Source organism: Maniola jurtina, chromosome 24 (genome assembly GCF_905333055.1).
Source record: "Maniola jurtina chromosome 24, ilManJurt1.1, whole genome shotgun sequence".
NCBI lineage: Eukaryota > Metazoa > Arthropoda > Insecta > Lepidoptera > Nymphalidae > Maniola > Maniola jurtina.
In genome coordinates, this window is record NC_060052.1 from 1,564,206 (window position 1) to 1,590,051 (window position 25,846).

A 25,846-nucleotide genomic window follows, 5' to 3' on the forward strand; every position below is an offset into this window, starting at 1 on the left:
AAAATTCTGAATCACTAAAACTACAAGATAAGACAAATGGTTGTTAATAATATTGCTAAGTTATTGCTAGCGTTCTGGTTACAAAGATGAAACGAGCGTTTAACCGGCATCCACTTCTATTGGAAACAAATAGGTACCTATATTTGTATTATAGCTACCCCACTTCATGCATGAACGAGGTAAAGAAATTCAGATTCTTGTTTTACGCACACAATATATTTCTATTATAAATTACTAGATGATGCCCGCGACTTCATCCGCGTGGATTTAGGTTTTTGTTAAATCCCGTGGTAACTGCTTTTCCGGAATAAAAACTTGCCTATGCCCTTCCTCGAAATGTAAGCTAACTCTGTACCAAATTTCATCAAAATCGGTTAAACTGTTGGGCCGTGAAAAACTAGCAGACAGACACACTTTCGCATTTATAATATTAGTACGGATAAGTATGGGATGATTAAAATAAAACATGTGGAGCTTTTATGTATAAAGTTTAATCATAATATAGCATAGCATAGCATAGTATAGTATAGAAACTGATTCTCACACAAAACTATAATGTATTTACATATTTAAGGGTTTAGTATTCGAGAGTACAGTCCGTCGCACGCGCGAGGGAGTTACTCTACATCGCGCTTGAGCTACAGCAACATAAATTACAAACTAGATGGCGCTGTACAAAGTTGAGCACGGTAGGAAAGTTTTAGGCGTACTCAAACAAGGGTCACTATGTGTCGATGATGCCTCTGCTATCTCGCTTGTGCAACTTATATTTCACAAATTAGATGTCACTGTACGGAATTCAAACACGATAGCAAAGTTTTAGATAAATGTCACTCAAGCAGTTATCACTTCACTCATTATAAGTGATGTAAGCACTCAAGTAGTTATCCGCATCAATCACTGTTCTCCGGGGCTTCGTTCTCGCGGCGTCGCTTACGGTTCTTCTTATCTCAGGGCGCTTTATTCATTTTTAGGTTTCAGCGAGGGCGAGGATCTTTAGGTTTCAGTTGAGTGTGGTGGGCGCACGGCCTAAATCTCGCTAGTGATTCAGCAACTTATATACTACAAACTAGATGGCGCTGTACAAAATTGAAGCACGATAGGAAAGTCCATACTAATTTTAAAAATTCTCACTCAAATAGTTATTTTACTCATTATAAGTGATGTATGCACTCAAGTAGTTGTCCGCGTCTATCACTATTCTCCGGGTGGTGGTGGTGGGGCGAGCGGGGGGCGGCGAGGGCGGGGCTTCGGCCTCGCGGCGTCGCTTACGGTTCTTCTTATCCCAGGGCGCGTAAGGGATCTTGAGGTGGACGGTTTGTATGTGCAGTTTGACGGCACTGCTCTGAGTGAAGCGGCGGTTGCAGTGTTGACATTGGTAGCGCTTTTCGCCTGTGTGTACCTGAAATTCGAAAAGCAATTCTTAAGACGATCAGGCCTAAATACTATCTAAAAATAAAAACAGTGGTTTTTTTTTTTTTGCTAGAACATTTTGAACATAGAATAGACCCATTAATAAAGCGAATTTTCAATTAAAAAATACATTTTGACATCATATGCTAACATCAAATCGTAAAATAATGATGTTAGCATATGTAAGGTAAGAAATAGTGACGTGATGTGGTTCAGTTGAGTTATATGAATGACCAGTCCAGACAATAAACAAGTTCCTGAACTGGGTTGGTGATACACACACAATTTATCCATACTATGATATTATAAATGCGAAAGTGTCTGTCTGTCTGTCTGTCTGCTACGCTTTCACAGCTAAACCGGTGAACCGATTTTAATGAAATTTTGTACAGACTTAGGATACATTCCGAGGAACGACATATGCTACTTTTATCCCGGAAAAACAAACAGTTCCCACAGGATCTTTAAAAACCTAAATCCACGCGGACGAAGTCGCTGGCATCCTCTAGTTTTTCATAAAAATGTGGTAGGGTTGGAAACGTCTAAAAATGGTGTTTGATTAAAAACTTGACTAAGTATACATATTTATTACTAGCTGTGCCCGCGACTTCGTTCGCGTGGAATAGTGACTTTTCGCGCTTTATATAGCCACGGACGCTCAGGCGCGAGGCGCCGTGATTCTTTAAATTGACATAACTTTTTTATTTATGAACCGATTGACATGAAATAAACACTAAATGCTAAGTGAAGCTTACTACAATATATTAGTGAAAACCGTATCTAAATCGAATAAGCCGTTTCTGATATTAGCGTGCACAAACACACAGACAAACAGACAAACAGACAAAAAAAAATTAATTACAATTTCGGGTTCGGCATCGATATAATAACAACCCCTGCTACTTTTTTTTATATATTTCCATTGTACAGACACCACTTTTCTACAATTTTATCATATGTATAGATATGTATATACTCACCACCAGATGTCTGTCCCTGTTGCTCGGCATGCTGAAGCGGCGCTCGCAGTGCGGGCACGCGTACGGCTTCTCGCGCGTGTGCGTGCGCATGTGCACCATTAGGTTGGCGTATTGCTGAAAATTGATAATTTAACCCTAATACAAAACACGTTTCTACCTATGCCCGTTATAGACTTTGAAACCATCCAACTGATGACCAGACAGGTTTCATTAGAAAGGCAATAATACGAAGATAGTTTTAGACCCAACATTTCTTCTATTCATAGACTAGCGCTTGGCTGCTATCAAACCTGCTGGCAAGTGATGCTGGAATGCGCTTGCCTAGGCACAAGCTTTACACTTAATTGGAGGGGAAAGGGGAGTATGATTCATGATTAGCATGGCTAATATTCTTTAAAACAAAAAGTATACCCTAGTGGTGTGTCCACAGATGTCGCACATGTATCGCTTGAGATAGTCGGCACCGGGGTGCTCCGCCTCATAGTGGCGGCTGGCGGCCGCGTCCGACGGCAGGAACACTTGACACTGGAATACAGAATATGGATGTGCTTTGCATTGGGCGCGTCACTACAGTTCAGTTCACCACAGTAACATCTCATTTACAAGAGAGCATTTTTGACCCCCGACCCAAAAAGAGGGGTGTTATAAGTTTGACGTGTGTATCTGTCTGTGGCATCATAGCTCCTAAACTAATAAACCGATTTTAATTTAGTTTTTTTTTTTGTTTGAAAGGTGGCTTGATCGAGAGTGTTCTTAGCTATAATACAAGAAAATCGGTTCAGCCGTTTGAAAGTTATCAGCTCTTTTCTAGTTACTGTATGGAACCTTTACTTATCGGGGGTGTTAACAATTTTTAATTTACACTTGTTACGCCCAAAAAACCCGCCCAAATAAAACAAATATGTATTCCCAAGTAATGTGCTCGTATCTGTTCAAGTCAAGTCAAGAATTCAAGCTATGACGCTAAAGAGTGTGCGTTCGAGAACACTCGGGGGTTAAAATGTTCCGCGCAGCACATGGTCAAGGACCCAAGCTGAGACGCTAAAGAATGTGCGAGCGAGAAAATCCATCGCTTACCTCCCATCCGTACGTAGGCAGCTATCGGTAATTTAGCTTACGAAACGTTTTTTATAGGAACGGTTTTGACTTACGCCTCGTAGTAAATAGTACTGTCCGTAAGAAAAACGAATCGTTTTTTGGTTATAGGAACCGGGCATTAGTGTTTGTTATATGTAGCTACGTACAATCTCGCAGTTGGTGGCGGTGGGCACGCCGTTGTTGACGATGTCGGTGTTGTCGCGGCGCGGCCTGCCGCGGGCCTTGCGGGCGACCTTGGTGCGCACCGGCTTTATCGATCTGGACAAAAAAATCCATTTTTAGGGTTTCGTACCTCAAAAGGAAAAAGGGCCAGACCTTTATACGATTTTCAATTGATTTGGTTTCAGAAAAGTTCTGGATACTCACAGGTTGGTATCAGCATGTTTGTTGGAAGACCCGAAGTGGGTAGCGAAGGCAGCGTCATCGCGGAACTGAATCCCGCACTCCGAGCAGTACAGCGGGTCAGATGTATCCACTGAGCCGGTATCGTCATCGACTTCCTAGAAAACGGATTTTTACTAAACAATTATACATTATCCACGGAGAGAAGTTAGTATGGGGTTCTCTAGAACTAGACAAAACAAAAAAGTCAGTGGGCGTTAACCATTTTGAGTGACCAACCAACCACATACCTCACATATGTTGAATTTTCAAAAATCTTTTCTTAGCAGATGCCTATATCATAAAAGTTATCTACATGCAAAAATTTCAGCCTGATCTGTCCAGTAGTTTGAGCTGTGCGTTGATAGATCAATCAGTCAGTGAGACAACTTTTCCTTTTATATATCTAGATATGGATGAATAAAATGGAACCTGTTGGCTGTGAGCAATTTTCTTGTGGCAGTAGAGTCCGGTCTCGCTGACGAAGCTGTGTCCACACAGGTTGCAGATGTACATCGACGGGTGCTTTATGCGGATGTGCGTCAGGCGCGTCGATATCTTACTAGAAAATAAAACACCTACGTAAGCCATCATAGCCTCAAAAATAAACCAATAAGATGAGGCATTCCAGTCCCACTATATAAATGAAAAATATAAAAACACAAAGAATTTTTATTACTTTTTATTGTTACCTTGATATTTTAATTTTTCTTTGTATAAAGTACCTACTTGGTTTTTGTTAAAGCGTAATTTTTGTTAATAGTAAAATGTTGTACTTTCTGTTGTTCTTATAATTTCAAGTTAGTGCATGTTAGGATATTTCCCAAAATAAATATATAAGAAAAAGTAAAGTGTACATACTAGAACACTTTATCGCAGTGCGGACACGGGTATGTCACATTCTGGTGCCATTTATAATGGTTCCCCGCTTGACCCCTGCAACATAGAATATTAAAAAGACTGTAGCATGACTGCATATAGAAAAATCATACCTCTGACCCCAGTATGGTGTGATTATGATATATATCAGAAATTTTGACAAACAACTGCCCAATCTGGTCAGATAAAATCTGCCAATACTGGTCAGAAATTTAACAATACCTAACACTAGCCGATGCCCGCGACTTCGCCCGCGTGTATTTAGGTTTTTCGAAATCCCGTGGGAACTCTTTGATTTTCCGGGATAAAAAGTAGCCTATGTACAGGATATTATCTATCCCCATTCCAAATTTCAGCCAAATCTGTCAAGTAGATTTTGCGTGAAGGAGTAACATACACACACCCACACACATACACACAAACTTTCGCCTTTATAATATTAGCGTGATTACTGGGCAGAAAATTAGACATACACCTGACAAATCTGGTCAGAAAATTAAATGCATGACACAATCTATTGGCACATCTCTATCTATCTGCTTGTGAATGTGTATTATCAATTGTACCACAAATGCGTGAAAAATTGTATGGTATGCATTTAGTGATACTAACTTGTTGTAGCACACATAGTTGCACGGCTTGCAAGTGTACTTGAACAGATGTGTGATGTTCATGTGCTTGTACATCTTGCGCGCGTTCACGCAGTATATCTTGCACATGTCGCACTGGTAGTTGCCCGAGATAGCCTGCAATTTACCATTTCAAATTGTTATCATTACTACAGACGGGCATTTTGTTACTTTTAAATCAGTTAAGGTGCGTACGCACTACAACTGAACTGCAGCAGCGCTGCTTGTTATAGAATAAAGTCGTTGAAACCTAATTTAACCATGTTTCTGTATGTATTATGTATGTGTAACACTAATAACTATAAGTTGCCTCAGTGTGTAACACACCTTAACTATACACACACAATACACACTCATACATCGTACTCTGTGACATCGAGATTTTATACCGTACACACGACACTATACTACAATCATACCTATTCATTACAAAATGTAATAAACACCACAAATCAGTGCGAAACTTATACCAACCTATATAATATTTATAGTATATCAGTTCAAACTACGGTTACTGCAAGTCGTTTAACTGGCAAGCGGATCTTGTTTACCCACACGGGAAATTATTATAAAAATACCTACATGTTCACTATAAAAGATCATAATTGCCTTTTTTCTTTTGTTAAGTATGGATTCAAATAAAATTTTACATGATATAGATAACAGCTTAATATCTTTTTGCTCATATTGTGACGACCCCTCGAGTTGTGCTAGCTTATTAAAATATTATAACCATCACAAGACCAATACATTGGCCATACTTTGTGTTAATATTAGAAGCATAAACTGTAATCTAGACCTATTCTTAGCATTTGTAAGTAGCATAAACCTAACTATGGACATACTCGTCTTGACCGAATGTTGGACAAACTTGTACTCTGATCCGCCAACAATTAATAATTATAATTTATTTTATACAAAAAATAGTATCAACCAAAACGACGGGATTGTTGCATATGTTAGGCATAATCTTGAGGTAAGTGCATATGAACCAACTATCTTAGACGGTAATTGCTTAGTGCTTGAAGTGAGTAATTTATATTCGATTATATGTACATACCGCCCTCCCTGTTTTTCTAACCCAACTAATTATTTAAACTCTCTAGACAGTATTATTAACAATTTAAAGTTGAAACAAAACATTATCCTCACAGGTGACGTGAACATAGATATACCTACTGCCTAGTAATATAAAAGGTTTGTCTTCTGAGTACCTAAACTTAATGGCTTCTTATGGTCTTGAACAAGGTATCAATTTACCGACTAGGATAAATACTTCCATAGATCACTTCATGGTTAAAACAACAGGTAGGTGGCAAACCCTAGTATTTGAGCAGTTAACTGACCACTCGCCCATACTTTTGTACCTCTCCAACATTAAAATTCATAAAAAGAGCACACAAAATAACGTAGTCATCATGAATAAAAATGCTATTAGAGAGTGCTTGTCGACACAGTCCTGGGATGAGCTCTATTCACTAACTGAGGTAAATTCCATTACAGAAAATTTTGTTACTAAATTACAAGAATTAATTGATAAAAATACAATAACTAAGAAAACGCCTAAGAAGAAGCTACCCCTCAAACCCTGGATTACAGTCAGTGTTGTTCAGTGCATACGAAAAAGAAACAGATTGTACATACAACATAAGCGTTCCCCAAATAATGTCGAGTTAAAAACAAAATACATAAGTTATAGAAATATATGTAATAGAATTTTAAAATCATTAAAAAATAACTACTATAAAACACAATTAGCAAGCAGTAATGGTAATATCTCAAAAACTTGGAATATTGTCAAAGAACTATGCTATAGTAACAATAAAAAGTCCTCAGGTCCATTACTCAAAATTAAACCTTCACCTGTAGAATCTCTTAATGAAGTAAATAAATACTTTACATCTGTCGGAAATGATCTAGCTTGCACGATTCTTAAAAATATAAAAACAACACAGTATGACTTAGCAAACAAGGCTGTCAATCTAGCGAATTCCCCGTGTGATTCCTTCTCATTATACTTAACAGATTCCTCTGAAGTTAAAAACATAATATCGAGTCTCAAAAGCAATAGTGCACCAGGCTGGGACAGCATAACTGTTAATTTAATAAAATTTTGTGCCGATTTTGTTGCCGACCCCATAGTCTACATATGTAATCAGAGCTTTACTACCGGAGTTGTTCCCGAATTGTTTAAAAAAGCTATTGTGACTCCTATTTTTAAGACTGGTGACAAACAATTGCCATCTAACTATAGACCCATTTCGCTCTTACCTGTTGTTGCAAAGATACTTGAAAAACTTGTTAACAAACGTCTAAAATCGTTCTTAGAAAAGAATCAAATATTATCTAATAACCAATTCGGATTTCGCGCCAAGAAATCTACGGAAGACGCTGTATTAAAATTAACTTCACTGATCACTCAACACTTAGATCGAAATAAAAAGGCTGTAGGAGTATTTCTGGATTTGCAAAAAGCTTTTGACACAGTTTCCATCCCAATATTATTGGCTCGTCTAGAAAACTGTGGAATAAGAGGATTGGCACAGAAATGGTTTTCCGACTATCTCTCTAATAGAACCCAGCAATTAAGAGTTGAAGGATGCTTAAGTGATACGTATACCTGCTCATACGGAGTCCCTCAAGGTAGCACCTTAGGCCCTACACTTTTCTTAGCTTATATAAACGAACTATGCAATATACGAATCAATAATGCTGATGTCATAATGTTTGCTGATGACACAGTTCTCTTATTCCACGGTTCCACATGGGATGAGGTTAAAGTAAATGCAGAAATAGGCCTAAGTAAAATAATTTCGTGGTTAGAACATAGTCTTCTTTCTCTTAATACCAACAAAACCAAGTATCTTTGCTTCAGCAAAACCAAAAGCGGGCGACCGCCAAATGATTTTAGAATAAGAGCGCATTGCTACCCGTGCAATCAAGCTGATGGATTTATGTGTAACTGTGATTCCTTAACGCCAGCGAATACAGTTAAATATCTTGGCGTTACAATAGATGATAATATGACTTGGGTTCCTCACATAGCTAACACTAGTATGCGTATTAGAAGACTTATTTACATTTTTAAAACCCTACGCGCAGTATGTAGTGCGGATATGTTAATCAAGCTTTATAAATCCCTTGGCGAATGTGTCCTCAGCTACTGCATCTGTGCCTGGGGTGGAGCTGCTAAAACGCATAATATTGAGGTTGAGCGGGCTCAACGCGCCTTGCTCAAAGTCATTAAGTTTTATCCGTTTATCTTTCCAACTACAAGATTATATGAAGATTGCGACGTACTCTCGGTAAGAAAACTCTTTATCTACCAGACTCTGCGCAGATATCACAGTGAAGCGGTTCCACTCCTACCTGCGAGTACAAGGAGAATCGACAGATGCCCTGTACCTGCAGTCAAGAGTAGTTTAGCGCGTAGACAGTACGACTTTCTTGCACCCTTCTTATATAACCTACTAAAAAAAAGAACATTGAAAGATATGACGAATAGAGACTTAAAAAGCTATGTCAAAACATGGCTGAAGAAATACGACTATGAGAATGTCGAGAAATTATTCTGCAAAAAGGATTAACAAATTAAATAAATGTAATTATTATATTTTATATTTCTTTTCACGCGCAAACGCACTCAAACTCGCACACACACACACACACACACACACACACACACACACACACACACACACACACACACACACACACACACACACACACACACACACACACACACACACACACACACACACACACACACACACACACACACACACACACACACACACACACACACACACACACACACACACACACACACACACACACACACACACACACACACACTACACAAATCTCTTAGAATTGTAACTATCTATCTTTAAATATTAAGTATACCTTTAATTACGTGTTTTCAATTTAAACTTAATTTAAGTAATTATTATAAGTGGTTATATTATATTGTGCTGTACACTATTTATGGGAAGACACTGCCTCCTGAAACACAGTTTTCACTTCATCAGGAGGCAGGGCCTCACACCAAAGTCTGTAAATAATGTTCTGTTCAGATAATAAAGATTTATTTATTTATTTATTTATTTATTTACTGCACGTGACTGCACTACGCGGCACAGAGCGGGAAAATATTATTTCTATCATTTTGTATGGAGCATCTCCACAGCGCCCGATGCCGCGCGTCGCCGCTGGAGAGAATATGGGCAGCGCGCCTGCCGCGGCGCGCAGTGCCGCTGCAGTTCAGTTCGAGTGCGTTGGCACCTTTAATGGTATAGAAGCAGGTGTTACTTTGCGGAAGTCCATGATATACAAAGAATCAAATGCTTAATTTGCTATAATCCGCTAAAAAAAGGCAAATCTGGATGGTACAACATGCAGCATGCGACATGCACCACCCGCCCTCCCACTGCTAAGCATGCAGGAAAAGCCAGCCACCAAGCAAGCCCCAAGTAACACCACACGAATCCATCAGAACACACTCGACGCACGTTTCGCTCCGACACCGGAACATCCTCAGATGTAGAGCTTACAAGGAGGGCGGGTGGTGCATGTCGCATGTTGCAAGTTGTATCATACAAATTTGCCTTTTTTAGCGAATTATAACAAATTAAGCTTTTGATTCCTGCCTATTGCCTCTTGAAACACAGTTTTGACTTCATCAGGAGGCAGGGCCTCACACTAAAGTTTGTAAACACTGTATTGTTAAGATAAAGATTTATTTATTTACTAGCTGTGCTCGCGACTTCGTTCGCGTGGAATAGTGACTTTTCGCGCTTTATATAGCCACGGACGCTCAGGCGCGAGGCGTGTAGTACGTACTCTGTACGTTAAAATTGTTCGCCGTGATTCTTTAAATTGACATAACTTTTTTATTTATGAACCGATTGACATGAAATAAACACTAAATGTTAAGCGAAGCTTACTACAATATATTAGTGAAAACCGTATCTAAATCGAATAAGCCGTTTCTGATATTAGCGTGCACAAACACACAGACAAACAGACAAAAAAAAATTATTACAATTTCGGGTTCCGCATCAATATAATAACAACCCCTGCTACTTTTTTTTTATATATTTCCACTGTACAGACACCACTTTTTTACAATTTTATTATATGTATAGATTTTATTTATTCTTTGTACAGTTAAGTTTAGTTACATACTCTAAGGTCATAGGTACTTACAGGATCATGTTTCTGCATGTGTTTGGTGTACGTAACGTCTTCTCTGAACCCTTTAAAGCAATAATCACACTTGTACATTGACTCTATGTAATTCCTACTGTTTTGTCTCTCGTTCACCAACCTGTACTGCTCTTCTTGACTTATTGGCGTGTAAGTGAGGAAATCTTTTGGTATTTTGTTCAATTTTTTCCCTTGTTGTGGGCGTGTTTTACTTTTTTTAACTTTTTTAGTTCGCAACCATTTCGGTCTGGATTTTCGATCAGCGATGGGTTTCTTTTTTTGTATGTGGGTCCACACGAAATGCCTTTTTGCGCTAGGTCTGGAATAATAACATCACTTCATAATATAATTCGTATGCAGTGTTCCCACTAGATCACAACATGGGGTTATTCAAGGGGCGGACCAACAAATTTCTGAAAGGCCGGCAATCTCTGGTGCTGCGAATGTTCCTGGACGGCGGTAATCACTTAACATCAGGTGATCCGCCTGTTTACTCACTATTTTTTATGAAAAAAAAACAGAAATCATAGGTAATTAAAAATGACTACCTCATCATTATGATCAACCCATTGCCGGCTCACTACTGAGTATGGGGTTCCTCTTAGAATTAGAACTTGGCCAAGTGTGGATCAGCACACACCTTTGCCTTTGAGAACATTATGGAGAACTCTTTTTTTTATTCAGATACAAGTTAACCCTTGACTGCAACCTCACCTGGTGGTAAGTGATGATGCAGTATAAGATGGAAGCGGGCTAATCTGGAAGGGGTATGGCAGTTTTTTATTCAACCCATACCCCTTTGGTTTATACACGGCATCGTACCGGAACGCTAAGTCGCTTGGCGGACGGCTTTGCCATTAGGGTGGTAACTAGCCACGGCCGAAGCCTCCCACCCATAATAAATACACTAATAGCTCCCAACAGACTAAGCTTGCAGGCAGGCAGGTTTCCACACAATGTTTTCAATGAATAGAAGAGTACAAGTGTAAATTAAAAATTTATAACACCCCCGACGATCCAAAGTATTTGAGTTTTCCAAAACATCATTTTCAAATAAATAATTATGTATTTAGGCAACGTCCATCTTGACAGCTTGACATTTGTCTATTGACATAATATTATGAACCTAACGGTTATCTAACCTTCTTTTCTACAAGAAAACTAGAAAAGAGCTGATAACTCTTAAACGGCTGAACCAATTTTTTTAGATTATAGCTAAGAACACTCTCGATCAAGCCACCTTTCAAACAAAAAAAACTAAATTAAAATCGGTTCATTCGTTTAGGCGCTACGATGCCACAGACAGATACACAGATACACACGTCAAACTTATAACACCCCTCTTTTTGGGTCGGGGGTTAATAAATCATACCTGTCAAATGAGACTTGCGGACACTCTCTGCAAAGGTACTTGTACATATGTTTATCAGTCATATGTGTTTTCAGTAGGAACTCAGTCTTATAGTAGTAGTCGCATAGCACACATCGATACGTTCCACTTATATGCTGAAATCATACAACTTTCACTATGATTTATTTCACAGTTTAACAACATCCATAATGTTATAAATGCGGAAGTGTGTCTGTCTGCTACCTTTACACGGCCCAACAGTTTAACCGATTCTAACGAAATTTGGTACATGGTTAGCCTATATCCCGGGGACAGACATAGGCTTTTTATCCCGGAAAATCAAAGAGTTCGCATGGGATTCCTAAGGACCATCAGTTTAACCAATTTGTATGAAAGGTACCGAGGTAGCTTGCGTGCCTGTTATTATGCCTGTTAGGTAACGTTTTATCCCGGAAAATCAAACAGTTCCCACAGGATCTTTAAAAACTTAAATCCACGCGGATGAAGTCGCGGGCATCCTCTAGTTTCCTATACACGGGAAGAAGTTAGTATCGCGCTCCCTCTGTTACTAATCCCATACAAATCATAGAGGCAAAAACCGGCCAAGTGCGAGTCAGGCTCGCGGACTGAGGGTTCTATACTCAGGTATTTTTTCAACATCTTGCACAACAAATCAGAAACTATTATGCATAAAAATAAATAAAAATCTGTTTTTGAATTTACAGGTAAAGCCCTTTCATATAATACCCCACTTGGTACATATAGTTAGTTATCTTACTTTGAAAATTGAAACACATTTTTTTTTTAATGATGTAACCACAAATTCGCTGTTTTCAGATTTATTCCTGTATTTGTGATATAATACCTACCTACCTGCCAAATTTCATGATTCTAGGTCAACGGGAAGTACCCTATAGGTTTCTTGACAGACACGACAGACGGACGGACAGACAGAAAGACAGACAGGGTTCCGTTTTTCTTTTTGAGGTACGGAACCCTAAAAAAAGAGATAGGATATAGAATATAGTGGTATTGATTCTGATCTTTACCTTTTCATGCATCCTCTTATGAGCTTTAAGCCGGTCTGCATTACAGTACGTCCTCTCGCAAACATTGCACTTATATTTGCCCTTCGTAGCCAATTTACAAATCTCAGCCGCCGCGCTTGCTTCGTTCATACTTATAGGAACCATGATCGCGTATTCCTCATTCAACTGAGACCCGTCTGCATCCATATCAACTTTTGTATCAATTTCGTTAGTATCTATATCAATATCAACATCAAAATCTTTATCATTCTGATATTCATAATCGACATTGAAAAAATTTTCTGTCACATCCAATTCTGTATTGCAATCTTCATTCGTTAGATCTACACAGTCATTCTCGTTTTTAATACTACTTTCTGTTACTTTCTGAGTTGCTTCTTCAAAGGACATTTGGTCGTACTGAGGTCCGTATTGTATCACAGGTATCTTTTCCTGAGGGTCTATGCTCATGCGAATCGTTTTGATCCATTTAAACTTTACTCTGTCAAACTTTGATTTAACACTTTCTTTACTGAGGAATGACAAAGTTGGACCAATGTTTAATGTGTTAGCATCTAATTCTTCGATGATGGGTTTTGTTATCTGAAATTTTTAGAAGGACTAAGGTTTTTAGGAGATTAAAAGCGCAAACACACTGGGACGCCATGGCATCGGCGACGTCACCGGCGACGCAACCAAGCAATTAGATTTGAAATGTGTTACAGTTTTAACTCACTCGGCTACAGTCTGGCAAAGTCGGCAATTTAGAAGCACAGCCACAATCAACCGACCCCTATGTGGAGACTGGATACTCTGGTGACCTGGCAACGCGTAGCCAAGTCGCCAGTACTTTGTATACAAGTAAGTTACGCCTCCCTCATTCAGTGGCCGCCTGATCGCCAGGACTATAGCTATGACTTACCTCTTTATTCCTATGTAATATCTCTCGTAGGACAAAATATGCCCTTTGACACCTGTCACGAAAACTTTTGCATTTTTGCACCTGAGCTGTGCACTGGTAGCACAAGTATTCAGGTAAACCATTTCCATGCTGGGTCTGCAAATGAAACCAATAACGTCACACTAATATTACAAAAGCAAAAGTTTGTATTTATGTATGTGTGTGTATGGGTGTAGGGTCTTACAGTACTCAAATTGTAAATTGAATACAAGAATCCTTAGTTAATATTGTATGTATATACAAAAAAGATGTATATAAATATGGTATCTAATAAACTACATAGCTATATTATAATAAATATGCCTATCTTCTTCTTTGGAGATAAATTGGCTGAGTTTTAAGGGCTTCCAAGTTAGTCAAGCAGCTTGATGGCAAGCATGTAATTTTGTTATCCTAGCTCAAGCAGCTTAATACGTCCGTAATGGTGCAAGCACGTAAATGTACAAGGTACAAGATTTAGGTTTTTTAATCTAGTGGGAATTCTTTGATTTCCCCCGATAAAAAATTTGCCCATCTCAATTTCCGGGACGCAGGCTACCTGCCTTTAAGAATTCCGTGGGAACTCTTTGATTTTCCGGGATATATATGTAGCCCATATCCGTCCCCGGCATGTAAACGCCTTGAAAAGTCAGAAAACAGACAGATACTTTCGCATTTATAATATAGTATATAGTAGTATGGACAGAGCTAGGTAAATTACCAAACAAAATGAATATACCTCTAAACCTGCAATCATATTGTAATCCTTCCTCAATTGACCACTATTCGCATTCATGTTGTAACATCTTACATCCATTTGTAAACACACCGTGCACACTTTGAGGTCAAACATTTCGAAAATGTTTGTCTTTTATCTTATGGTTTTTGTCTTTTTTCATATGGTTTAGTTCCAAATTCTTGGTAAAAAAATATCTAAAATCAAAATTCACAAACATTCACTTCCCCACCACACAAAAAATCTTTTTTTTCAGGTTGGTACCAGACCATAGACAATACTTTTGCCTCTTGTCAATGCTTTGCACAGACTGCACATACCAATAGAGGTATAGACAAAAATCAAAGATAGACAATAGACTCTATTTTTTTAACTGGTTTTACGGCTCTGGGTTCTAACGTTTATGAGCTCTCATTCAAGCATAAAAGACACAGATTATCACTGATTTGCTGAACATTAATCTTTAGACACCATCACAGATATATTATGATTGTACAGTTGAAATGGTTGAAACGGATAACATTGTTATAGTAACGGGTGTTTTTAGGTAGGATGCCAATCAAAAAGTTTTGCATAGTAACATAACCGTCTACGAATATAACGTAATATCGTGGCAATCCCCTACCAGACACTGACCATTTATTAAGGGTGTCTGGCGGGGGTTTCCACGACACGACAAGACAATGCATGACGTGATTTCTAATACAATTCAGAAGAAAATTTAAAAAATTATACTTTACTAGCCGATGCCCGCGACTTCGTTCGCATGGATGTAGGTTTTTTTAAATTCCCGTGGGAACTCTTTGATTTTCCAGGATAAAAAGTAGCCTATGTGCTAATCCAGGGTATAATCTATCTCCATTCTAAATTTCAGCCCAATCCGTCCAGTAGTTTTTGCATGAAGGAGTAACAAACACACACATATACATACAAACTTTCTCCTTTATAATATTATAAGTGTGATTTTATAACGTACAATTTTTTACACCTTTGTTACCTTCAGCATGATCCATACTTCATAATCGCTGATCATTCCTCTCTCTCTGGTTGGGACAATACAAATAAACTTTCAACTTAAAAAAAAAACGAAGGTCTGGTCTCCCCAGAGACATGCTACCTAAACTAGATTGTGCACTGAGACACCAAAAACGAGCCTATTGAGATAGCGCTAAATTGGAGTGTGTCCCTTTCTATTAGGGTGACAACACGATTTGATAATGTAAGACATTTGACGGATTATATGAGAATAGGAGAGGATGAATCATCATGATAACCCATCGCCGCCCACTACTGAGCACGGGTCTCTTCTCAGAATGATAAAGGTTTAGGCCATAGTCTGCCGCGCTGTAGTTATAAAAGTAGATGTTTGCGCTTGGTATTTGAAGAAAAAAGAGAACTTTTGATATTTTAGTTTAATCAAACTAATTAGCGATTACAATATGCGATTTTGAAAACAACGATGTTATATAAAACGAAAAGCGAATGTCTAATGTCCATTTGAATTGACGTTTTGAAAAAGTCGACGACACAGCTACGTGGACCAATCAGGTTGGCCCACGCCCGCGGTCAGCGTTCCGATCTACGACGCCGCAACATGCCCCCGGCCTTGGAGCTCTTGGCTTCCAAGACTGTCCTCATCAGGGTCGACTAATGGGCAGATCTTTGCGTAAGCTCGCCTCACAAGCCCGGATGCAGTTTGTATTTCCGCGACTCTTGAGATTCCATCCTTCCCAGGTATGTTTCTGATGACTCGTCCGAGATGCCATTTCAACGGTGGGAAGTTGTCCTCTTTGATGATGACCATAGTGTTGGGTTTAAGGTCTTGCGTGTTTTGTCTCCACTTCGTCCGTGTTTGCAGCTCGGATACGTATTCTTTCGACCAGCGTCTCCAAAAGTGTTGTCGAATTTGCTCAACCCTCTGGTACCGATCGAGTCTATGCGTGGGCGTCTCCACCAGGTTGTCGTAGGCAGGTGCGGTGAGCGTACGGCCAACCAGGAAATGAGCAGGACTAAGAGGAAGGAAGTCGTTAGGATCGGAAGACATTGGGGAGAGGGGACGAGAATTCAGGACAGCTTCAACTTGTGCTAATACTGTGCTGAACTCTTCGTATGTGAGATGCGCGTTACCGACCACGCGGCGAAGGTGGTACTTGCACGACTGTACTCCATGTTCCCACAGTCCACCAAAGTGGCTGGCATACGGCACTATGAATTTAAATTTAATTTTTTGTTGATTTGCGTATTCAATAATGTCAGAACTACAGCGTTCTAAAAATTGCGCGAATTCGTTTTTAAGGCCGACCATGGTGCGGCCATTATCAGACCACATTTCAGCGGGTTTTGACCTGCGTGAGACAAAGCGGTTGAGTGTGAGACAGTACGCTTTAGTAGTAAGATCACTCACCAGCTCTAAATGCACAGCGCGCGTAACGAGGCATATAAAAATGCAAATGTATGCCTTTGTAGTTTTAGCTCCCCTACCTTTTCTGGTCAACACGAACACTGGGCCGGCATAGTCAACGCCGCATCGAAAGAACGGAAAAGTGGGTGTGATCCTCTCGCTGGGAAGATTTCCCATCAGAGGGGTAAGTGTTTGACCTCGCAGGCGCTTACACACCACGCAGTCGTGAACTACCTTTCTAGCGAGATTTCTGCCTGCGATTGGCCACCAAGATTCACGAAGGTGAAAAAGAAGCGCCTGCGGGGCTGCGTGTAGCAAGGATTTGTGTTCGTGGCGAAAAAGAAGAAGCGTAAAATGATGTTTGCCTGACAGTAAAATTGGGTGTTTTTTATTATAGTCGAACTCTGAATAGTCCAACCTGCCGCCAACTCGCAACAGTTTATTGTCATCAATAAACAGATTTAATTTACTTAAATTATGTTTATTTTTTAGCGCGCGATTGTTGGCTATTGACTTGTACTCAACTGGAAAAGATTCCAGTTGAGACAGCCCAACCAACAAGTTGTCGGCTTCTCTCAGTTCATCGACGGTAAGAACGCCCGACCGCTTATTAAGTTTATTGCGCGTATTATGTAAAAACCGTAAAACATAAGCAGTTGAGCGTCTCAGCCGGCTGAACTGAGAGAATCGTTGGAAATCGATAATAGATCCATCTTCAGAGCTCGACCTATCCTGGGCTACTAACGCGGTGACGTCACTACCCTTTATTTCAGGTAAGTCATTTGACTGATCTTCGTGCGTGTAAAAGGGAGGTACGTTTTCACAGTAAAATTCACTGTCACGAAGGAAGGCTGGCCCTTCCCACCACAAATTAGACGAAGAGAGCTCCTCGAGATTCACAACCCCACGCGAAACGAAATCAGCTGGGTTCTCCTTCCCGCTTATATGACGCCACGGGAGATCCTTCGTCAAATCGTGAATTTCTATCGTCCTATTTTGAACGAACGTTTTTAACAATCGTGGCGGCATGCGCAGCCAACCTAAGACAATTGTCGAATCCGTCCAAAATATTACGTGATCGAAGTTGCAGTGAAGTGAATCGCGAACCTTGTTATAAAGGCGAGCACCCACTAGAGCACCGAGAAGCTCTAACCGTGGGATGCTGACGGCTTTTAGCGGTGCAACCTTCCCTTTAGAACAGAGCAATTGCACTTTGACCGTATTAGCGCTTACGGTCCTTATATAAACGCACGCGCCGTACGCGGTTTGAGAAGCGTCGCTAAAAATATGCATCTCGGTAGATATAGGATCAATATCCATGACATATCGAGGAACACGTATCGTTTTTAGGATCGACAGCGAAGCGAGAAACCGGTTCCACTGACGCGCGATGTCAGTAGGTACGATGTCGTCCCAGTCCAATTTTAATAACCACAGCTGTTGTAATAACATTTTTGCAGTCAAGATGAACGGACTTAAAATCCCCAGTGGATCGAAAATTTGAGATGCGTATGATAGAATTATGCGTTTAGTTATAGGTTCATTCCTAGACTCAAATTCTGTATTGAAATAAAATTCGTCGCTGTCATTAAGCCAACCAATACCTAATGTTTTGTGATTTGTATTTTCCGCGAGTATTTGCTTAGAAGCGCACGACGATGACGTCATCTCGGGTTCACACGTAAAATTGAAAATCCATTTGCGTAGTGGGAAACAACCAGCTTGCAACGTCTTGGTTGTTTCTTCGCACAATTTTAATAATGTTTCTTTGTCGTGAGAACCCGTGATCATGTCGTCGACGTAAAAATCTTCATTGATAATTCGCGACACTTCGGGATTGGTTGTTTCGCATGCAAGTTGTTTTAGGCAGCGACAACTTAAAAACGGCGCGGACGCGGTTCCGTAGGTTACCGTGTTGAGGCGATAGACACCGAGTGGCTGCGTGGGTTCGTCGCGCCAGAGAATCAGCTGAAGATCTCGCTGCTTTTCATCAACAAGGCACTGTCGGTACATCTTTTCGATGTCTGCGCATGCGACGTACCGATGTTGCCTGAAGCGCAATATAATTGAAATTAGGTCGCCTTGGATAGGCGGGCCTACCAACTGTAGGTCATTATAGCTAATTCCCGTGCTAGAAACGGCCCCAGCATCGTAAACAACTCGAAGTTTAGTAGTCGAGTGATTTTCGCGAAATACGCCGTGATGCGGCATAAAATAATGAGGGGTTCCGTAGGTCGAAACGCGAGTCATGTGACCTAGGCTCTCATACTCATAAAGAAAATCTGCGTATAATTTTTTGTAAGCGGGCGCGCGTTCTAACCGCTTTTCTAACGCTAGGAAGCGTCGTTCCGCCTGTGGAAGTGATTCGCCCAAAAGATCGGGTGATGACTTAAGAGGTATGCTAACAATAAACCGTCCCTCGTCATTGCGCGTCGTAGTACGAGTGAACAGTTCTTCGCAAGCACGCTCAGCATCCGTGCGTGTATCCCGATCCCGAGGCAGCTCCTCGATCTCCCAGAATTGGCGTAATTGCGTGTCTATCGATTGCGTGAAATTACACTGAATAAGCCTATCGTTGCGCGTATTAAATACGATAGGTCCCGATATTATCCAGCCTAAATGCGTATTTTGTAAATAAGGCCCGTTAGGTAACCTTATATTACCTTCGTGTATTAATTCCCAAAATATATCTGCGCCGATTAATATATCAATTTTTCGAGAATTAAGAAAATGCGGGTCTGCCAGCTGTAAACTATTAGGTATACGAAACTTCGCGCGTTCATAATGTACAGCGGGCAACGTACTTGAAATTAGCGGCAATATGAAACAATGTATTTTAGTAGTGTAGGTAGATATGCGCGATTTAATCTCAATGTCGCATGATTTCGTGCATTGCGTCACTGAATTACCTACACCTCTTATTTCGTGAGTGGACTGTAAGAATTCTACCCCTAGTTTTTTACTAAAGGCTTCGGTTATGAAACTGCGTTCGCTTCCGTTATCTAATAATGCATTTGCGAGTAAATAAACATTATTTCGAGTTCGTACTTCGATTAGCGCGGTGGACAACAAAACCGGTTGCAAAGAACGATGTGTGCGTTTATCGTTACTGTGTGCATTATTTGCATAGCACACTGCATCCGCGGGGTTGAGGAGCGGCGCGGCGCCGCTCGGGAGCGACACCGCGCGAGCGCCGGTCATCAGTTGCCGATTATTATCGAATGACGAGTGCATTGTTAGGGAACCGTTAGTGTTACCTATCGTTTTCGTATCATCCGGGGGATGATTTAAATCATCCGAAGGATGAATTAGGGAATTATGCTTTTTAAAACAACGACGGCAACCGCCAAATTTGCAAAATTCAGCAGTATGGCTACTACTTTTCATGCAATTTTCGCATAATTTCCTATCGCGAAGAAACTTCAATTTCGATTCCAAATTAGAGTTAATGAATTGTGAACATGCGTAAAGTTGATGAGATCCATTGCACATAACACAGTTTTTAGGCGCGGAGTGACGTTCGTGCGGCTTAGTGCTAGAAACATTGCATTTTGTGGGTGATTTTATTCGATCGTTTTTCGTGTATATTGACTGTTTATTAATTTGTGATGAATGTAATGTTTCTAGCATGTCTGCCCGATTTTTTAGGAAGTTAATTAAATCATCAACCTTTAATTTTAACTTGGAATCGTTATTGTTAGTTATCAAAGTGCCTTTATGCTGTTCCCACTCGCGTTCCGTTGTTTTGTCTAGCTTAGACACAATTATAAAAATAATAAGTGTATCCCAGGAGTCCACCGGCTCCCCTAGGATCTTTAATGCGCGTATGTTTTTTAAAATTGTGTCACTAAGTGTTCTTATCGCCACTGGGGACTCTTTACTCAATGGTTGGATATTAAATATTGTTTTTATGTGATTTTGAATTAGTAGTCTGTTGTTATTATACCGGTCGAGTAAGAGTTCCCAGGCAACTGAATAATTACTAGACGTGAACTCCAATGCGTCGATAACCAGCTCGGCACTACCCTTGAGAGAGGACTTTAGGTAGTGGAATTTCTGGATGGTGTTAATTTCATCTGACTCATGTATGAGTGATTGAAATGTATCCCGAAATTCCAGCCAGTGTTCGTATGACCCATCAAAGGATGGCAAAGTTATGGTAGGTAATTTTACAGATCGTAACTGACTATTTTCGCATGTTTTCGAACAAGCTGTGACCTTACTACTGCTACTGCTGCCACACCTATTTGATAATAACTCAGCCTGCGACAATGTACTATAGTAGCAGTCCTCGAACTGCTCTCTCTGAGTTAATTGATCATCTAGATCAGTTTCGCTGACACATTCCTCTATCCTAGACTGAATGCTGTTGAACTCACGATAAAGATTCGTGGCACCTTCAATGCGTAACTTTAAATCTATTTTGTTCTGAGGCGTTACAACATTTGCATCAAAATTATTAATATAAGTACCAAATTTTGTTAATCTACCTTTGAGAGTGCCACGTTTCTTAATTAGATCGCGTACGAGTAGTTCTAACTTATCATCGTTGAGCCTTAATTGCGGAGATTTGTCGCGATTTGCCATTTTGGGAAAGTGGAAGTACTTACGTGGGAGTACTTACCTTATTGCAGCTAGCAGGTTGCACATGCACGTTTACGAAGGAACAGCACTATATTAACCAAGTGAAGCAACGGGTTGGGTGGTTCCTGGATAGGTTGACCGTATCCTGCGCGTCTCGAAGTCAGCGTTTTCGTATATATCCGGTGCAGAAGGTCCACAAATTTATGTTTGCGCTTGGTATTTGAAGAAAAAAGAGAACTTTTGATATTTTAGTTTAATCAAACTAATTAGCGATTACAATATGCGATTTTGAAAACAACGATGTTATATAAAACGAAAAGCGAATGTCTAATGTCCATTTGAATTGACGTTTTGAAAAAGTCGACGACACAGCTACGTGGACCAATCAGGTTGGCCCACGCCCGCGGTCAGCGTTCCGATCTACGACGCCGCAACAGTAGAAATTCAATTTTTTTTTGTTCTGCGAAAAAGTACCAGTCATGTTAAGTATGGGTACCTTTAATATAGGTAAGTAAAATTATTTTGTATAATCTGGTGCATGTGTTTAGGGCCTAAACAGTTTTAGGAAGTTCGTAAGCAAGGCATACTTTTGGGAAAATTGATGGTACAGCGTTTCTTTTTTAAAAAAATTCAGTGCACACGAAGCCGTAGCAAAATCTTCCGCTTTAAAATGCATTCCGCAAACTGCCGAATATTTGGTGATATTTCCTGGAACGACAGCGATCCATTTTTGCCTTAAGTCTTCATTTTTGAGAAATCTATCGATAAACAGAAAAAAACACTTCCATTAAACAATCAAATTATGGTTACCTTACTACTTCTGTATAGTATAGTACAGAATGTTCGCCATATTGTTTTGCTTGACATCCAGTGTTGTCATCCTATTAATTTAAAAAAATATTTATAATACTTTTTAAACTAAATGATATTTTAATGACATTATAAAATAAAGATAACGGTATGAAAATTACTGCGAAAACAAAAGAAAGTAATCTTGTTGTTTGAAATTAAATAAACAATGAATAAGAACTTTGTGAGCTACATCATAATTCATACCATAGAAAATATTTTTTTATGCTTGCAATCCATTAGACAGTGACACAATCCAATTTATAGACCTCTCGCTCGGCTCGTTTTTCCGCTTAGCATAATTGTACTAGAAATTGGACTTTATGCTAATGCAACAGAGTTTATTTTTGCAGGGAATTAAATCTGAAGTGCACAATCATGTTTAGGTAGCACATCTCTGGGTCTCCCGGACTCTCAGTCCCAAAAGTTTTATAGATTTTTACGCTTTTGGGGTTTCTATTTTATTTTACTGAATGATAAAAAATCATTTTTATTTTTTTGTAAAGATATTACAAAGCAAAGCAAGTGTTTATTCTAAAAGAAGAATCTGTTTATTTCCAAAGTTTTTTATTACTTTTGAATTTTTTGACCACTAAGCTATTGAGGCTAAAAATTATATTGGATGGAGTCAAAATAACATTCATTGATCTCAATTTTGTGGGTATCTTTGGACTCCTTCAAATCTATATCTTCACTATCAATTATTTTTTCTATTTTACGAAATTTTGAATATAATGGCAATGCAATGTTGTAGTCTTCTTTCTGGAAAATGATTAACTTTTTGCCAGGATCAGGATTTGACGTTGATGGGACATCCTTTTCTGCATTTGTTATCTTACAATCTTCTGGCGACACATTTGTTAGATGCATCGGCCAAAGGAATAAGGTAGTAAAGCGTTCCATCAGAAGATCGATTTGCTCCCTAACCAACATATTTCTTCTAATGAGAACATTCGTATTTTTGGTTTCTTCACTGTCTACTTGAGAGTTGATGTAATACAATATTAATTGTTTGCAGCCAACGACTGTTGCATGATGCGGTGGAAGCACATACGACAACGGGCCTTTTAAGGCATTTCCCCAAATGTCTACCTTATCAATTTTTATACTTTTGACAGCATCTTTTTTTGAATATGACCTGACTTGAACGGTGCTCGATCCAGGTTCAGGTTCTAGTAGGCCGCTATAAGTATTACGAAAAGGACTATTTTTAAACTTTTGCTTATTCAATTTTGCTTTTAACAAAATAAGTATTTTTCGTAGCGCTGTAATATCACAATTCATGTTTTCCCCACCACTCACAAGATCAGTATCTTGTTCCTCTTGTAATGACTGAGCTTCCATTTTCCACCTGTTTTCTTTAGCTATGAGGGCTACTATTGCATCTTCTATCACTTCCTCAGGTGAATCTTTTGTTATCATTGATTTCTTCTTAGCAATCACTTCAGCTTCTAAACGTTTTTTCAAATTCTCTATAGCCCTATTGAGATCATCAGTAGACTTGCCATGTTCTAAACGCCTTGGGCCACGCCTCGGAGCATGCTTGACATCCACATTAGGATTTCTTCTCATCCATCTACATAAAGTTAGGTATCTAGATCTAACGTTTACCCTAGTTTTTCCTGGAAAATATTGTGCCAAAGTTGAAAAATCGATAGATGAACCTTGGTTGGCTATCAGCCAAACTAATTTCTGATCTTCGCCGACAGTCCAAACTGCTGAATATTCTCTTTTGGTTAAGACATGGTGTCTATCCCGACACTGAGTTACAGAACGACCCTGGAGATATTCAGTTATCTTTCTATAATTTTTCCCAAACTTATTGATGCACGTAAGTATAATAGAATCTTCCTCGGGCAGAAATTTGCCTTTTCTACCTTCCGAGAGGCGGGCATATTTATTATAAACCTGTACTTTTGTCCTGTTTTCCATGGCAGCTGCAACTTTTCCCCAGGGAATATAGTTCTCCTCTCTATAATATTCTATTAACCGCAAGAGGTATTTTTCCTCCTCTCTTGTCCATTTTTGACTTGTAACGTTGTTGTTTATGTTAGTGCGGAAGTAAACGAAACACTGGTAGCTTGTCCTGCCGGTGCCCAGCTCCTGAGCGATAGCATCCCAGTCTTGCAACCTCCTTTCAAAGGCAATTTTTTGCAAAGCTAGGTGTTCCGATTTGGTCCAAATACTTTTATTTATAGATGGATGTAGAAATATTTTCCATAGAGCTCTATATTCATTAGCGCTGTGCCTGTTTTTCATGTTGTGGGCAATGTAATCCCAGTCGTACTCTTCATCTATTGGAAGAGCTAATGTCTTGAGGGGTTCTTTATTGACACGAGCAATCTTTCTGTTGAGCTCAGATACTTCCTTATGGTTCTTTATTGTGTTCAATTTTTTGTCTTCACGTTGTAAAGCTAATATTTGTGAATTCAATTGCTTCTTTTTTATGTCTTTTGACAAGTTGTGTATGAGCTTGGAGAGATGGGACTTGTCTCTCACAGTCCACGAGACAGCAGAGCCTATGTTAGAGAAGTTGTACATCTCAGATTCCTTCATTAATATAGTGTCCTCGTTGTCAGGGGCGGGGAAACCATGACTGTCCTTAAAGTATGGTTTCCCAAAACTGGCATAACTGAACTTCATTGTTCTGGCTGGCCTGTTTGGTTTGTGTGTTTGAGTCGAGACTACTTTAGCTTCGGCTAATCTTCGATGGCACTCGAGCAGTCGTGATTGCAGTAAACCTTCAAGTTTTCGTAATTTTTCATCCAACATTCTATTAAGCGCTAAGGCAGTTTCGACTTTGGATAGTTTGGAATACTCCCCCTGACCCGACGTGACACTGCAGATACTCGCGACAGCTGTAGAGGCTTCACGAGATACGGAAGTACTCGTGCCGGGTTTGGGTTCCTCATTATCTAATTCTGCTATCGCACTGTTAATTTTCTCCAAATCTTGCAATTCGCTTTCATCGTCACTATCAAATTCACTTTCGTCGAAATCACTCATGGTGATTGCTTCGATTTAGTCAGTTTTTGATATAATTTTAATAAAATTGAGTTGCACTACAAAATAAACAAGATATAAATGTATAAATCACAGATTAGGTATTAGTTAATTATAATTGGAATCCTCACTTGGAACTTGGAAATTGGAATCTAGATCACAGAGTACAGACCCAGAATTCACAATCACGACAATCACTCACATTTATCTTGTTGATGTCGATTCCGTAAAACCTGCATCAATCATTATTACAATTGTTGTTATTGGCTAAATTTATGCTATTTATGTTGCAGCAATGCATTATAGCCAATAGTGAACGATCATAGATTAGAATCAATTTTGATTTTGTAGCCGTCATTCTACCGC

The 25,846-nt window shown here is 39.5% G+C and overlaps 3 protein-coding genes across 4 annotated transcripts; all 3 read right to left on the minus strand.

The window, feature by feature from the left end:
- Positions 1-479: 479 nt before the first annotated feature.
- LOC123877638 (zinc finger protein 28-like) lies at positions 480-14,922 on the minus strand. Of its 2 annotated transcripts, XM_045924469.1 has the most exons (14): positions 14,647-14,922; positions 13,890-14,024; positions 12,989-13,570; positions 11,961-12,094; positions 10,589-10,907; positions 5,364-5,497; positions 4,734-4,808; positions 4,305-4,434; positions 3,858-3,991; positions 3,638-3,749; positions 2,805-2,918; positions 2,394-2,507; positions 1,134-1,402; positions 480-824 (listed from the first exon to the last, which is right to left on the minus strand). In XM_045924469.1, the coding sequence occupies exons 1-13, from the start codon at positions 14,758-14,760 to the stop codon at positions 1,148-1,150; spliced, it is 2,352 nt and encodes a 783-aa protein (XP_045780425.1). In that variant the 5' UTR covers positions 14,761-14,922; the 3' UTR covers positions 480-824; positions 1,134-1,147. The 2 variants fall into 2 exon arrangements, with proteins under 2 accessions (XP_045780425.1, XP_045780424.1); XM_045924468.1 differs by having other exon boundaries at positions 480-1,402; positions 14,647-14,921.
- Positions 1,992-25,616, minus strand: LOC123877637 (snRNA-activating protein complex subunit 4-like). The gene is made up of 3 exons (XM_045924467.1): positions 23,052-25,616; positions 6,927-6,931; positions 1,992-2,004 (listed from the first exon to the last, which is right to left on the minus strand). Exon 1 carries the CDS (start codon positions 25,481-25,483, stop codon positions 23,084-23,086), a length of 2,400 nt encoding a protein of 799 aa, XP_045780423.1. The 5' UTR covers positions 25,484-25,616; the 3' UTR covers positions 1,992-2,004; positions 6,927-6,931; positions 23,052-23,083.
- On the minus strand, positions 16,060-20,278 carry LOC123877504. The gene is made up of 2 exons (XM_045924308.1): positions 20,155-20,278; positions 16,060-19,581 (listed from the first exon to the last, which is right to left on the minus strand). The coding sequence occupies exons 1-2, from the start codon at positions 20,276-20,278 to the stop codon at positions 16,223-16,225; spliced, it is 3,483 nt and encodes a 1,160-aa protein (XP_045780264.1). The 3' UTR covers positions 16,060-16,222.
- Positions 25,617-25,846: the final 230 nt, after the last annotated feature.

What these genes read in the sequence shown, in the direction of transcription:
- LOC123877638 (XM_045924469.1), bottom strand. Translation starts at nt 14,760, where the DNA reads ATGTTTGACCTCAAAGTGTGCACGGTGTGTTTACAAATGGATGTAAGA. An exon ending in ATAAGAGGATGCATGAAAAG is followed by an intron (nt 12,095 to 12,988) that starts GTAAAGATCAGA and finishes GTATGATTTCAG; the next exon opens with CATATAAGTGGAACGTATCG. An exon ending in CACTGCGATAAAGTGTTCTA is followed by an intron (nt 4,435 to 4,733) that starts GTATGTACACTT and finishes TTTATTTTCTAG; the next exon opens with TAAGATATCGACGCGCCTGA.
- LOC123877504 (XM_045924308.1), bottom strand. Translation starts at nt 20,278, where the DNA reads ATGCACTCGTCATTCGATAATAATCGGCAACTGATGACCGGCGCTCGC. An exon ending in CTATGCAAATAATGCACACA is followed by an intron (nt 19,582 to 20,154) that starts GTAACGATAAAC and finishes CGCAATCGATAG; the next exon opens with ACACGCAATTACGCCAATTC.
- LOC123877637 (XM_045924467.1), bottom strand. Translation starts at nt 25,483, where the DNA reads ATGAGTGATTTCGACGAAAGTGAATTTGATAGTGACGATGAAAGCGAA.